The sequence below is a fragment of the Tympanuchus pallidicinctus genome, unplaced genomic scaffold, assembly GCF_026119805.1.
Source record: "Tympanuchus pallidicinctus isolate F22 unplaced genomic scaffold, pur_lepc_1.0 scaffold21, whole genome shotgun sequence".
NCBI classification, from domain to species: Eukaryota; Metazoa; Chordata; class Aves; order Galliformes; family Phasianidae; genus Tympanuchus; species Tympanuchus pallidicinctus.
Window position 1 is genome coordinate 4,129,222 of NW_026294733.1, and position 15,750 is coordinate 4,144,971.

The following is a 15,750-nucleotide window of genomic DNA, read 5'->3' on the forward strand; positions in this document are numbered from 1 at the left end:
TCAGACAAAGCACTGATAAGCACATGCTTTCTAGAAGACCACTCTGCACTTGAAAGCAATGCCAAGAAGTCGTTATCACACTGGGAGAGGCCAACCTGTAACTATTTCCTAGCAATACCAACACAGAGAATGGAGAGATACTTCCCTTACCAGCCAATACTCTGGTGCAAAATGCAACAACATGGAATTCATCGTTTGCCAGGAGGACTTCCCATCTCCAGCCTCTTTATTTTTCCAAAGTTTACCAGCAATTTTATGATTATTTTAAAATAGCTGTTTCAAAGGATTGAAAATATACACATGGGGTCACCAGCAATTCTTTTCTTGTTAAAAAGGCATTAGCTTCTAAGTTTGCATCATCCGAAGCCAATGGGAATTCAAGTGATTAGCACCTTGCAGAACTAATCCCATTACAGCTCAATTCTGCATTTTCTGAAGTGCCCATGGAAATAATTACACTCAACAATCTATAAAACATTTACAACACCATTCCTCAAACTCGGGCACAAGAGATTAGTAGCCCAGATGCCAATGACAAAGCACTGGTCATCAGTGCAATGCTACTCATATCAAAATCTAGAAAACAAACAGAAGTAAATCTGGATCTCCTAGCCACTAAGGATAGCTTCTGAAGAGCAGATATAGTAGGTGGCAACCCTTCACAAGTCTCCTTAGACATCTCAAGATCAGGTATTTTAAATTAATGCCGACTCTAGCAACCTCATCTAAGAACGTTCTTTAAAATTCCAGACTTATTCCTTCAGGGAATATCAGATCACAACTGCGAGACAAGTGAAAAGCGATCCTTGTCTGTCTGTGCCACGCTTGGACAGGTCCTTGCCTGGTTATCTTTTTGTCCCAGCTGCAAGGTGGTTTCTGACTTATGTTATGCATTGCATGCGCCTCGGCGGTATCCTTCTCATTAAACACGTCACCCGCTCAGTTAGCTTGATTTCTCAGCTGCATGGTGGTTGTCTTTTGACCCTATGAATTGGAAGCAGAGAGCAGAAAGAAATGATGCAATTCCTGGCTAGGTTGATACTCTTATGGCTGCGAAAAAAAATAGAAACAGCAGTGCTGAAGCTGCTGAAAGGTTTTTCCAGAGATATATAAGATTACTCAACAAGCACCAAATCCTCAGCAAGCAACAAATCCGCAAAATTAAGTAGTTAGCATTCAACATTCCCTAAAGACAACATCTGCATGTAAGCAGAAAGAATGGATCTTCTTGCAGTCTGATTCAACCAACAGCAGTTCTACAGCCCTCCAGACATCGCCCTTCCCATTTCTGCTGCACTGCACATTTATCTTGCGGTGCTTTAATGCACTGTTCAGGGCACTCAGCATCTCTCCAGTGGTTACAGCCTCTCACACACCTCCACAAAACCATGCTCAGTGTTCTGACCAGAACAGGACCGCAGAACTTCACACATCTACAGTCAGACATGTGCCCACTTCATCAGCATCACCTCCCGAGCCCCAGGAGCTGCAGTCACAAAGGAACATTTATCCACTGAAAGCTCAAAAAAAAGAGGTTAAGGAGAAGCATTGAGTTAAAAGTTTTATTCATTCAACATCTCACATTACAAATATTTAAAAATTATATGCATACTGGTATAAATAGTCATTTGCAAACTATTTAATAACATTAATTTTCACTAGCACTTCAACAAATGAACTCTTTAAAAAAAGTAACTTGTGTTATATAACTTAGAGTAGAACATACAAAAATATGAACTTAAACGTGAAAATGACTTTAATAAAAAATGAATTACCCTTATTTAAAATGCTATAATAAATACTACAACCTCCCCATACACAGTAAAAACTATATGGAAATTCAGCCAAGTAGTACAATTAACTGACATACTTAAATAACTTTTCCTTCTGATAATATGAGCAATACATTGGGGGGAAAAACATATTAGGGATTAGTAAAAACTAGACACCCACTTGCTAAAAGTTTCACTTCCAAAAAATATAACAAAAAAATCTGATGAAAATTATAAAAACTAATTATACTTTAAGATTTAAAAATATAAAAAATAAAACAGTTGAATACAATATTGTCCCAATTCTTACAATGCTATCACAGTAGCTTTAAAATAATAAAATAAAGCAAATGACCAAAACCTTTTATTCCATTTTTTTTTAAAAATAATCTCAAATTTACATTAGTAGAAAGATCGATTTCTGATTCTTTTCTTTAGAAACGCCAGCAAGAAAGAGGATTTACTAGAACAGTAGAAAATGACATTTTTAAATGTCTGCAATTAAAAACAAAGAATTACACTGCAAAGATCTTCCAGAAGTCTGAAATAGGTATTGCACATAACTTGAAGTTAACTTGCCACAATTCATCACATTCAAGTTTTAAATCACCTTTTAACAGAAGGTTTCAACTCCTCTAAAAACAAAAGGGGTGAATTATCAAGTCTTTCCAACAGCATCCTTAGAAAACGCTAAATTCATTCACTGCAAGTTTTAAATTTGCATTCTGCAGAGGTCTGTGTATGGAGAAGTAGATACTATACCAAAAAGCACGGGGCAGTGGGGTTCCTTTACATACAAAATAATCAGAAACACTTTATTTTACATTGCAAAAATAACCATGTAATTACTCTGTAACTACACTGTAAATACATGGCCGGTGCCATGCTAGTGTGATAAAACTACATGCTCATCAACCCCTTGCAAATCGAAGTGATACCCTAAGACTGGTAAACTAATTACATGTTAATTATGTTTGGAGCTACACGGTAACCCCAACTACAAATCCCATGTAATCAGAAGGACGTGCCGTCACTACTTAAGTACAGAGTAATGCCTATAATTGTTTATGCCCTGTAAATCGAAGTGTAACCAAATAATCTGTAAACACGCTTGTCACACAATCACAAGTGAATATTAGTAGAATAACAACTTCTTACATTAGTCATGCATACTAACATTACGCGCCCGCCACCTAGCAGGCTCTCTTTTATTCTTTAAATATAATTTAAAAGAGTAGACACATTTCTGCATCAAACACCTAACACCGATTCTGTATTAATATTAAAAATGGCTAAACATTCACCAAAAACGTCTGCATTTGTGTATCATCTTTAAAAACTCAGTAAGAAGCGGTAGACAATTTTGATGGTTCTTTGCTTTTAAATCCTACGCTATACTTATGCATTTAAATTTCAGGGTCTAAAGACAGTGTCATTTGTCACTTTCATGCTTTTCTTCTTTAATTCTCAACTTTACATATACTATTTCTTAAATTATATGTACACCAAATACCTGGTGCTGGGCTAAGATGTTTAAGCAACATGCTTTCTTTTCTCTGCAGATTCTAAAATAGCATTGCCAGTGCACAACATCCATAATTCAAAATGTATGCAGAGCACTGAAATGTATAAAAAGCAGAATATAAGAAAATAAAATTTATTAAAATTATTTATATTAAAAAATGAAGTATATGAAGATCTCTCAGTAATAAAAGTACAAAAAGCTACTCTTTGCAATATGAAAAATTGAGGTATTGCATAAAGAGATATCCCGTCAGTGAAAAGTGTGCCTAAAAATGCTCACTGTTGGAAAAACAAGATATACAAAAGTAGTGCATAACAAATATACATTATGTGCATGACAAAATAAGTTAGCTACAAAAACACTGTACCGAAATTCAGCAGGTCATGTACAAAGGGAAAATTATTATTCAAAGCTAGTTCTCAAACAGTGTTATTTCTCGTAATGGTAACCCATCTCACCTGTTTACTGGGTAGGATCGGCACAATAGCACACCCCAAGCCACCTACAAGCATTAAAAAAATTAAAGGAACATTCCAACTCTAACTATGTACTTCAGAGAAAAAAAAGTCCCTGACAATCTACACAAGAGCACTCTGCATTTGCATTACTGTTGTCAATATTTTCAGGGATTTCATTAAAAGCAGCTCCCTTTCTATACTTGACTAATAGACAGCAAATGTCTCCATTTTGACCTTTGGAACTCGAGAAGGTTCATTAAAGCCTGTATTGAAAATAAAAACTGCTTCTCATAAAGATAATCTGGGCTGGGGGACGGGACGAGGGGGCCGGCAAACGCTTTCGGCGCAGCAGATGTTTCCCAAGCAGTGCTGAGGCAAGTCTTTGGTCTGAGAGAATCTAGGATGGTACCACGCCAGTCGGGCGGTTTAGAAGATTGCCACTGAACCTGTTTGGTTGCACACTGCTGAAGAGTAGTTTCAGAAGTTGGCCGGGGCTTTAGTTCAAAAGTAAGAAAAAATAACGTTCAGAACTACTCCTTCATTCAGCCATTTCAAACTAAACCCCTGCACCCACTCTTTATCATTCCATTAACATGTACTGTGTTAATGCTTCTCAAGGTAGAATTTGTTTATAATAAAGCAGGCATTAACTTAGCAATGTTGGCACTTCAAATACCTGTGTTTCTCTATTTTTCCATATTAAGTTCTGAAGAAGAGGAATTTTAGCTGGGATTCTTTCTACAAGAAGAGTAAGAAAGGCATATGCATGCTTGCACTGTTTCATGCACAAAACAGTGCAAAACAAGACCTGGAAACTATGGAGGTTCATGCCTTCTGTTACAACTAAGTTAGAGAGTATTCAAAACTAACTTTACATCCATGATGGGAAACCAGTAAGCAGCCGATTTTACTTTGTGTGACACACTGGAATATCAAAACTTCAGTAAAAATTGGTGATATCCTTGAGGTATCTTAAGGTTTTCTAGTTTTTCATGTCAAAATGGAGAGCAAAGGCTGGCCCCTGATGAATGTTAGTACATTAGGATATAGAGTTATATATAGCCATCAAAAATAAAATCTATATATTTATCCTTCAGGAGAGGAAACGCCAGTTAACTAGTTGTCATTACTCTAGCTTTGGTTGGACTTCTAGGGCTGTAACCAGACAATTGAATTCTCTTAAACACAAAGGAAAAAAAAGTGCACTCCCCCCTCAGTAGTAACTTTACTCAACTTTTACATTCAGGAATTCTTAAAATGTAATAATTTTGATGAAAATATAGTAAGCTCTGCCTATCTCATTACTAATTTGGATGTGGGTGGTAGTCAGAGGCAAGGTCAGATAAACACCGAGCAAAAATTTCAGCCTCAAAACCCTGAAAAGATTAAAGAAAGAAAGAAGGAAAGAAAGAAAGAACTATCATTATTAAAACGCTGCTTCAACTTTACTCATGCATTTTTGTTGCTTTAAACATGCTCTTTCCTGTTGATAGGTAAACGCTAACTTCAGCTGTTGCTGGAAAAATCCAAAGTCAAAACAAAACGAGAGGCAAAAACAGGCTTCCCTGGGGAAAAGTGTCAGAACAGACTTATAGTGTTATTGTTACATGGTTATTTTAATAAAAGTATTCTTATGTTCTTTATTAACAATAATTTAATTAAAAAACCAAAATACTCTATTGTTTCAATTCTCTTTTCTTAATATTTTTCTCTCCTCTAAGAAAATGTTGCATGAAATTAAGTGTTCTCTCCCTAGTAAAGACAAGAGAATGCAACTCACTTGCAACATGTTATCAATACGAAAAGGAGTTCCCAATACAGTTTTCAATGACAAGGTTCTACAAAATACCCATATTATAGGTCATTCTTTCATTATACTATTGTTAAATTACAGACTACTACAAAAAGGACATGCTATCTTGAATAAGAGAAAGGGCAGGGTGGGTAGGGACAATCAGGATAACAGAAGAGTGCACTTAATTTGAGGCCTGCATATGAGCGCTGCAGCGATCATTTAGTTCCAGCGGAATGAAATATGTCTTGGGCGATCTCCTCCCTCCTTCACCAGGGGCTTGTGGAATTCCCTGCCAGCGCGTGAATGGATAGCAGCCCAGCAATATTCACAGTAATACTGCAGACAGGTAACATTAGCACAGAAAAATGGAGCAAATTTTCCACCGCAACGGGCCCCCTGACATTCATCACAAAGCTGATCGTCCAAGACATATGGCTTAACTTCCACCTGCGTACAGAAAATGAGAAGAAAGTTTACAATTCTTAATTACAATGCATAAGAAGACAATTCCACAACATATAGTATTTGCATTCTAGCAGGGAACAACACAGACAAGAAGTAAATGCCAAAACTCATAGGCACTTAATGCGAGAACAATCTTGTTCCCGCTGCATTCCTTGATCCTTCAAAAACCACCACAGAATCCAATGCTCAGCATCAACAGTTTCACACAAGCTGTCATTTGTTTGCAGAAAGGAACAATCAACATGTGGCTGTAGAACTGATACACACAGATTCACACCAAAATGCTGGAGAATTCTGGGGATCTATTTTTAAGTAGCGTGATGCACAACCAAGCTCCTACCCATTCAGGTAGGAACGTCAACTGTTTACACAACACTGCCTGCAGATTAAAAGCAGTTTGCAAATTTCAATGTCTGAATCCCCGGCTTTAAAAAAAAAAATCATTATCTTCAATAAACAGCACATCTCTGTTCTCTTTTTCTGTGGCTTTGTCCACTCAGCAGAAAGAGACCCACCTACTCTTGCTGGTATCAAATACGAGGCTTAAAATGGGACTGATGACCATCTACTTAGTTGGCATGAAGGGCCAGATGAGCAGCAGACAAGAAAGAAGAAACATTTAAGTTCTTAATTGATAATGACTCACAGGAACTTACCAGCTGGTGCTACAAGGATACATCTACGCTTCAACATCTGCAGGCTACTAGCTTTTAATCTAGGCATTTGCATACCAAGAACAAACCCCTGCCCACAGTGCAGAATGCTGACTGTGTGACAGGAAGGCGAAGCTTGCTGCTCTCAGTATACAAGCTGGCTGGAGTACAGCTCGTTTAGACATGCCTACGTGTTCAAATAGCATTGCCATCCCTTGCAGGCTGGGTTTCACCTCATAACCAATAACCACCTCTGCTCCTGTTGCTTCACTCCCTAGGACTATGAAAGGTCCATCAGAAGCACAACAACAAACCTTAAACCTCACCTTAAAGAAGCATACAAACAAGTTCCCCGTCCTGATAGTGTTTGTGAGCCCTCCCTAAGGGAGGAGCCTGTGCCATCAGGCATTTTCACAACCATTCCCAAATATCCAGACAGCAACTGGTGTCTCTATGTCGTCCTGCTATTTCTGCATCTGCTTAGGGATGGCTCCTTCTTCAACTCACAAATCTCAGCTGTATGCCAGCTGATTCACATTCACATAGCATTTTGAACTCACCCAATCCTAAGAGGCTCCAGAGGAGACACTGCAGTAGGTTCATGTCATTTGTGCTTACAAACTACTTGAGAGACAATACAGCAGCCTTTTCCCTCTTTCTTTTTCTCCTCTCCCATTGATAATGTTTCTCAAGCTCTCCTCCACACCAGCTCAGAAGAATAGATTTACAAAAGAGTAGCAGAAGACTGAAGAGAAGGAGACTTCACTTTCTCCCTTTGTCATCTATTTTGCTAAGCAGTTGGAGGTTGGGTGCTCAGTGGTGAGCTAAGAGGACAAAATACAGCTATGCTGTGCTGACCTCCTTAACATGGCAGCTCTGCAGCTTTACTGTGCTTGAATATATGCGTTCAGAGGCTGGCTTAGGCTGCAACCTAAAGGCCACACTACAGCACGGGTAATTATACCTCTGCTTGCTTTAGCCTGTTACTGCACCACTGGTTTCTGTACAAGTCTATAAACCACAGGTATGAGTCAGAGTCCTCAACACATTTATTCAGTGTGTGCTATAGTGCACAGGACCAACATGGCCTGCATTTCTTACCTGTGCTGGCTACGTGGAGGCTTTACAAGAAGTACCTTAAAGTACAGCAACTTCATCAGGCACACTTAGGGTGGCAGCACACAGCAGAAGCTCAGTAGCAGTGGGCACTGCAGACCACTGAGCATTTACCTTGCACTACCTCTCTGAAGGCACATCTATCAGCAGCACCTCCTTGCCTAATTTTACAGGAAATCCCTTCTTGTTATTACTTTCATTTTTATTTGTACAGAAAAACTCAATTAAAAAACAAACAAACAAAAAAAAACCAAATAGCAAGTAATTAATAAAAAGCATTATTTCCATTGTTGCCTTTTTATATCTTTTATGCAACCAAACGCTCTTATAACGAATCCTCTGAACATTTATCTCCCCATGGCTTTTCTGAACACACAAAATGGGGAAATACAGAGGAGGAGAGAAGGAAGGGGAAACAGATTGCAGAATACTTGCCAGAGTTCACAATTACTTAAATTTCTAGTCCCGACAGCTTCAATGGACCTATTCACCCAAATGTCTGCTTATGCAAGCAGAAGTTGCACAAGGGCAGCCCAAATTATTTGTTCAAAGCCATACAGAACTTATTTCAGAGCCAAGATCAGAACAAAGACATTCCATCTCACAAGCCCTGAGACAAACAGTTGTTCTACCCAAGCTTTATAGCCAAGGGAGAAGTGAAATGATAATCAGCTCATCAGCCAAGTTGGGGGGTTTCTTCTGTAGTGATACTAAAATTGAAATAAATAGTGACAGTCATGTAAGGAAAATTCAGAGACAAAGCACCAGTGAGAACAATAGATATAGAGATCTCAGTTTCTCAAAATTGAGGCCCAAAGATCATTGCAATGGACAAAGTCACATTTGACATAGATGAGGGCAGACACTAGCAAATTACAGATGTTGTCAACATATTTCTTTAATTTATGTTAACAAATTAAGCAATAAATACTTATAGATTATCACTGAAACAATTAACTGGGCAGCTTTTACATAAGACGAGCAGGATGACTGTGAGGCTGTAATGCCTGCTGAAGAGTTCACAATGCTTTACTTGATGTTCTTCAGAACCGCTCAGCATACAACGCATAACAGCAGATCTTTATTCTGCCCATTCTCTACTAAGATGCAGAACAGGAGTAAAAACCGCTCCACCCTTAGCAGATACCCTCCTCCCTGACATTATACAAACACTACAAGTGCAAATCCTTGCAGTGGGAGTACATGACGAGTGCAATATTCTTATAAAAGGGCAAGGCAGCTGACATGCTTCCCATTATGCTAAGCAATTTGAGAAAGTCAGCTTCACAGTTGCCTCCCACGTTCCAGAAGAAATAGTTTTGCACCACTCCATCATTTTTATTCTGTGTTGTATCTTAGTGGCACAATCTAGCCTTAAATATACAGCGCATCCGATACAACATTTACAGTCTTCACAATGACACACATTTACATGGAAAGCCATTTCTAGAGAAGGCACTGAAAAAAAATAGAATACACTTGAAGACCTTACCCGTTTATCTATCTCTCCATGCTGCAGCTGAACAAAGCGAGCGCTGATAGCAGCTATGTAACTCTGTTGATTAGAAAATGCAACCCGCCCAGCTCCTTTTGGGTACTTCAGCTCAGGGTCTGTGTCAATTCCAGCATAGCACACCCCTCCATAGAGTCGATCCATTATCATTGCAAGTTCCACTAAACCAGAAAGGAAAATGAAACAGTGTAGGCTTGGTTATTTTTTCTCCCCCTCTAAAAGCATCCAATGCGACAGTTCATTTGTATCCATGTGCCCCACTGCAAGTGTCAGGAACACTTCATAGTTCATTTGGTGAAGTAACTTCTCTCCCCCCTTGCTCCCCAAATCAGACTGCATATTCAACATGCCCAGTGCTGCGGAACACGCAGTGTACCTGCTCGTAAAGGCCGAGGAACACCACCAACAAAAATGGTTTTTCGTGGGTCAAGAGGCTGTGAACCATCCATAACAAAATCACTATCACTAAGGTTCCAAGGCCGGATCTGAACCTACGGACAAAAAGCCTTTTTTTTTAACCATTCACAATTCAAGGTATATCAGTAATATAACTTAAAACAGTATTCTACAAAGTAGAAAGCCTCCTAAACTACACTATTTTTAACTCCCTATTCAGCAATCATTTCCCAAAACGAAACGTTAATAAGCTCCACTTGATTGTACCACATTTCACCACTTCCTTGTTACATTTCTGGGAAAAAAAACCTCACCCCTTACTTACGCATTTACTTAATCGTGGCCAAACGGTGCTGTGTGAACCACACTACTGCACACATATCTTCACTATTCGAGTTGGTCTAGGCAAGTGGAAGCACCAGACCAGTGTTATCTCAATGGAACAGGCTCAAATGTGTGTGTTTATTTACTATGACAAACTAGCAGCTTTATATTTACCTACTGCTGGCTGAATTTGAAGTGCAAGAATATGACAGTAGTCTCCCAGCTATTACCAGACTTGCATCAGTCACAGAGTCATTTATATTAATAATGTACAGTTCTGTGCCATATTATGCTTTTTCTATTTGTCTCTGTCAAAACAGGTTGCATGCAACACTACAGATAATATTGCAATTTTATTGCATAAGAAGGATAAAATACCTGCCTGAAAATATATTTATTACATCAAAGGTGAAATTCAGCAAACCTTTTTCTAACAAAACTGAGAATTGTAACTAGACTTCAACACTTCCTGATGCCTACTTTAAAAATATGCTATTCATCTTTCTGAAAACTTAATTTGGCAATTTGGGGAAATTTAAACATTAGCATTCTGAAGACAGGAAAAACAAAAGGCACCTGAAGAGTACAATTTCTGGTTATCATACAAGAATTGTGCAGGCCCTGAAAATTCTACCTACCGGTTTGTCTTTGATAGTGGGGCTGGAAACACAAAGATAGAGCTTTCCGTCTTCTTCAATACATGCATCAATCAGTGCCTGCACAGAGCTTTCATCTTGGAACAGCAAAAATGCGTATCCTACCAAAAGGGAAAACAAGCACATAATTTCTTTCCTCTGTTCACCTTATAGTACAGTAACTTAACCCAAAATTATGCTTGGCACCGTGTCATCATGCTACTGTATGACAAAGGACAAACTTCAAGATGCCCTCGCACCTTCCCATCTGAACTTCCTGCAAGCCCTCTCACAGTCACGAAGGAAAGAAGGGAGGGAGACTGCTGATCAACACATTCTCTCCCCATTTCCTTTGAAAAAGAAAAGCCAGTAGAAAGAACTGAACAAAAGCCACAGCTGTGGAGGCATGCTTCCCAGCACGGCTGTTAATATAAGGTGCTAGTACTCTCCGGCATCTGTGAACAGTATTTAGCTGCTTTACAGAAAACTAGCCTTGATTATTATTACAAAAGCAAGTAAAGCAGAATGAGGAACAACAGGAGAAAAAAAAAAAAGAAGAAAGAAAGAAAAGGAAAACCAAATAAAGTAACAACAGGAAGTTGTTAGGGAATAATTGTTTTAGTGCAGAATAATTGCAAAGCCCATTCTAAAATCAGTTTACAACCCAAGGATTCATCATTCTTTCTCATAAACTTTGGTCATCACCACAAAAGTCTCTTTTGAAGTTGAGCCTTATCAAGAAAAATGAATTCTAGAACAATGATACCATTATCAGATATTTACCCTTAGGAGGAAAATAAGATTTGCTTTCTGCCTTGTGTGGCCAGTCTACAATCAAAGGTCCAAAGCGACGAAAGCTAGCAGTGATCTCATCTACACAGAGAGGAAAAAGGCATGAACTGAAATTAAAATCAGTTGACTGCAAGACAATTGAAAAACACAGACTTCATTTAGCTTCACTACATAAACAAACACGCCGTAGCCCTAATGGTTTACCAAATCATAGAAGTGCTTACTAGCTGATGGGGCATCTTTAGGACAAGTCAGAACACATGTTACAAAACAAGACAGTTCAAAGATCCATCTTTTATTTTTACTGTTGATCTCAAACCCACTAATAAACAGAAACTGAATCTATACAGCTATCATAACACAACTTCAACTATTCTGCCACAAAGAGTTTAAAGGCAACTTGCTGACTTGCTAGTAAGCAACCAGCTCTGTCAGTGGGTCTTAAAAATGCAGGAAGACAGGAGAAAAATGATCAGCCTATCACAGGAGTCAGTCACACCTGTTCATACTGCTTGTGAGTATGCAAACACTGACATCAGCAGCAAATACTGTCTGAGTGTGACCTCCACCTAACACAGAGCAAACTTCCACAACAGTGTTATGCAACATTATAGGAGAGGTGGCAAACAACATATAACGATAGCAAGAAGCAACTCTTGCATCCATTTCAAATTTGCCTTCCACCTAAAGTCGCTGGTAAAAACTTGCATATGCTAGTCCTGTGGGAGTCCTCTAGTTAAAATTCTTGTTGAAAGTGACTGTTCCCTTCTCCACAAAAGACATTTGAACCACCACCAGTTAAAGTTCTCTGAACAAGAATTTTTCATTAAAAAAGGAAACAAAAGGAACAAACTTTCTGTTGCTGGAGCGCCATCTAAATTGGCACAAGGCTTAGCTGAATTCTGCTTAAGGTGTTACAGACCCTCCTGCAGCAGCACAGTGTTGGGGTTAGAAATGTGAAAAGGTGCTACTGGTTGTGTTCCTTTCAGTCTGCTTATACCTGCTGATGACACTGCTAATGAAATAGCAGCTCACAAGCCATAGTACTGACAGCTGCATCAGAAATACACCCAGGAAAAGAAGTGTGTCAAGGTTACGTGGTGATGAAGATATTAAGCAAAGAAAACATTACTTATTACATCTCTACTCCTGTAACAAATCTTCATCTAGAACGGTAGTAAGACAAATTTCATTTTAAATTACATTACATAAAATGCATCTTAGAATTACAGTCAGAAAAAGTTCAGATTCAGGTGTGAGACACTTCAAATTACATCGTCCTTTTTCTAATTCACACTCGTGCATTTAGCAAGAGGACTGCTGACGTGAAGCAACTCTGACACATTCAAGTTACCCTCCCAGCACACTTTTAGCAAAGGCTTTGTGCCTCGATAACTCAGCTTCACACAGACAGAACTATTTGTCTCATCTGTTTTTAAATCAACAAAAGTGACAAAGACACAAACAACAACAACAAAAAAAAAACTGTAATAAGATTTTCCCCTTGTAAACATCATGTTAGACTTGACCCTTTAAATGCTGAAGGAATAAGTTATGTTAAACAGGAGCTCTTATGTTGGATGTGACAGTCAGGTTGTCATGCTGCAGTAATACAAACTGCAGTGCATTACAAGCTCTCTCCCTGATGACAAGTGGGGATTAAAAATAATTCTGTGATTGGAAAAAAAAATAAAAGCAACTTTGTGGATTTACACTTGAAGTTCTTGTAGCCACCCCTATGTCATGCTCTATGCACATAAAAAACAGAACTTTCTGATGAAATAAAGCTTCACCACAATTGTGACCCTCACCACGCACATGTTAGAAGCCGCACATGATCACACCACAGGATGTGATCATGGCTAAAAATCACCTCTATGAAACCATACATAAACCTCACATATGAATTAAGTTACATACACCTTAAAAATCTACTAGAAATCCTTTCCCTACTACTAGCTTCTGGTGCATACAAAATGACTGCAAAGTACTATGACTTTCAACAGGGGATATTTACTTGTTTATTGTTGCACCACCACCCCTTTTTTATACCTCTTATATTGCAAACTTCAGTTACACGTGTGATAACGTAAGGTTTTGTTCTTCAGCAGCAAAACAATGTCATAGCCAAAACTAGCCTGAATGATCTCACATTTGCCACGGAGTAAAAGTGGCAATATACAAAACCTTATTGACACATCAAAGCTCTTCTGTAGAGTTAGAAAAACATTCTTGCAGTCAATTAACAGACAAAAGTTTTCACACCGCTTTTCTGCCATTAAGCCAAAAGGAGCTGCTGGGTAAGATTTTCGGGGCGTACCTTCATCGATGTCTGGGGGCAGCCCACCAACAAAGACCTTCCGGGAATAGCGCTCCACTCGCTCCCCATTCTGATGGGAGAAGCAGTGAGGTGACCCCAACCCACTGTGCAGAGTCTGATCGCCACGTCCGTCATCCAAGAACCCGTCTTCCATTGGAAACAGCGAAGACTGACCTGAAGAGGGGGTTAAAAGAAAAAGAAGGAAAAAACATACTAACAGAACAAAGCACAAACTGTTTTAATAGGTACTAATGCATATTAATGTTTTTGTGTTGGCAGTAGGACTGTTTGCAGTCTTCCCTTTTAATGAGCAATTCTGTTCTTGATTACATATGACTCTCAAAGTTTTCATTATCGTTCAGTAATTCAAATGTATTATTTCAGAGAAGAGGTCACGACCTCCTTCATAAAGGCACCACAACTAACAGAAATTTGAAACAAAATGGTACTTCAAATGGATGCTCAGACTGACTACTTTCCATAAATGTCATGTTTCTAATTAAAATTCTTTTAAAAGAACTTTCAAATGAAAGAGAATAAAAGCCCCACTTTCCCCACATCCCCACCTCTTTTTAGGGAGTTTCCCAATAGCAGACACTAGAACCTAAGCTGTACATAATCGCTTCCCAGTGAACAGCTTCTTACAAGGCAGAGAGAAAATTTCACAGCGCAGATGGCAAGAAAAAGAATTCTGCAACTAGATACATTACACAGTTAGATCTCCTGATAACAAAACAAATCACAAGCCACCCACTTGCAAATAACAAAAATATCCTGATAAATCTGGGAAGACCCACTCTCATTTACCACAAATGGAGACTGAAAACTTGGCAATACTGAGACATTCTCAGAAGAAAGCTCATTTGGATATTACAAAGGAACTGCGTTCATGAACTCACTCTAAGAGAAAATGTAAGCATGCTTCCCCTCACTGCCCAATATTCTTCTGTGATAATCCTTTTATCATAGATTTCTTTAATAACATTCATTACTTTTAAATAAGATTATCCGAATGCAACTGTATAATGTAATAAGCTGAGCACACAAACTGATCTCATCCCTGAATTCTTTCTTTGGTTACAGTATTCAATAGCTAGACAACAAACTGATTTCTATTCGCTTAATGAGTGCTTTAGGAATAAATACACATAGGGGAAGTAACCAATTAATGAGGTGTGCCACAAGTTTTGGGATACATTTCCTTTCACCTGAGCTATGATATAATGTGCCTGCTTTTCCAGAGTTCATTACAATCCACCACAGTAGTGCATTGCTACGGTTAATCTATGCTGCTCTGCTTCCTTCCTTTGAAAAGAAATTACTGTCATTTACTCCATTTTAAAAAAGGAAACAACATATTGAATAGCAGATTTACCAGATCCAATATCCTGGCTATTCCCATGCAAAAATCAAACAGTTCACAGGTTGAAAGCAAAAATAAAATAAAATAAACAGTCCACAGAATTTATATGAATAAAAAAATGGAAGACTTGGCCAGTTTTCTTTATTTGAAACTTCAGGGATCTTTTTACTTCTTTGATTAAAATAACAACCTCTATTTAATAAGACCTACTTCTGTAACTAGGTAAACTTGGCTCTGTACTATGATAAAAAATATGGTAATATATACTTAAATGATGCTTTGTTTTTCCCTAATGAACTGATGTGTATTTCATTTCTTTCATCTCTGAAGGCCCCAGTCCTGCAGGCATTGTTGGAGGGGAGCAATTCTCCGTACCTTCACATGTCTTTTTAGGTTCATTAGCATTACCACTGCTGTGAGATAACTCCATAGGCATGCTTGCAGCATCTGGTTCTCTAATCTAAGAGGCCAGGACAAATATTCACTACAGTCTCTGCTGCATCAAGAAAACCATCAGCACTCAAAGAACCAAAATAAGCTTCTCCAGCATTGGCATTCATAACATACACACAAACAGCAACACAGCTCTACAGTATAACATATCATACAGATGTCCACTGAAA

At 38.5% G+C, this 15,750-nt stretch overlaps 1 protein-coding gene across 1 annotated transcript in view; it reads right to left on the reverse strand.

Moving 5' to 3' along the window:
- Window positions 1–1,548: 1,548 nt before the first annotated feature.
- The window catches only part of CPEB4 (cytoplasmic polyadenylation element binding protein 4), a 38,780-nt gene continuing 24,578 nt past the window's right edge, over window positions 1,549–15,750 (reverse strand). The window contains exons 3-8 of the mRNA XM_052685067.1: window positions 13,765–13,938; window positions 11,436–11,525; window positions 10,656–10,774; window positions 9,674–9,788; window positions 9,277–9,458; window positions 1,549–5,997 (exon numbers count right to left, since the gene is read on the reverse strand). Coding sequence (XP_052541027.1) covers window positions 5,770–5,997; window positions 9,277–9,458; window positions 9,674–9,788; window positions 10,656–10,774; window positions 11,436–11,525; window positions 13,765–13,938 — 908 coding nt within the window. The 3' untranslated portion in view covers window positions 1,549–5,769. The remainder of the gene's footprint in view (window positions 5,998–9,276; window positions 9,459–9,673; window positions 9,789–10,655; window positions 10,775–11,435; window positions 11,526–13,764; window positions 13,939–15,750) is intronic.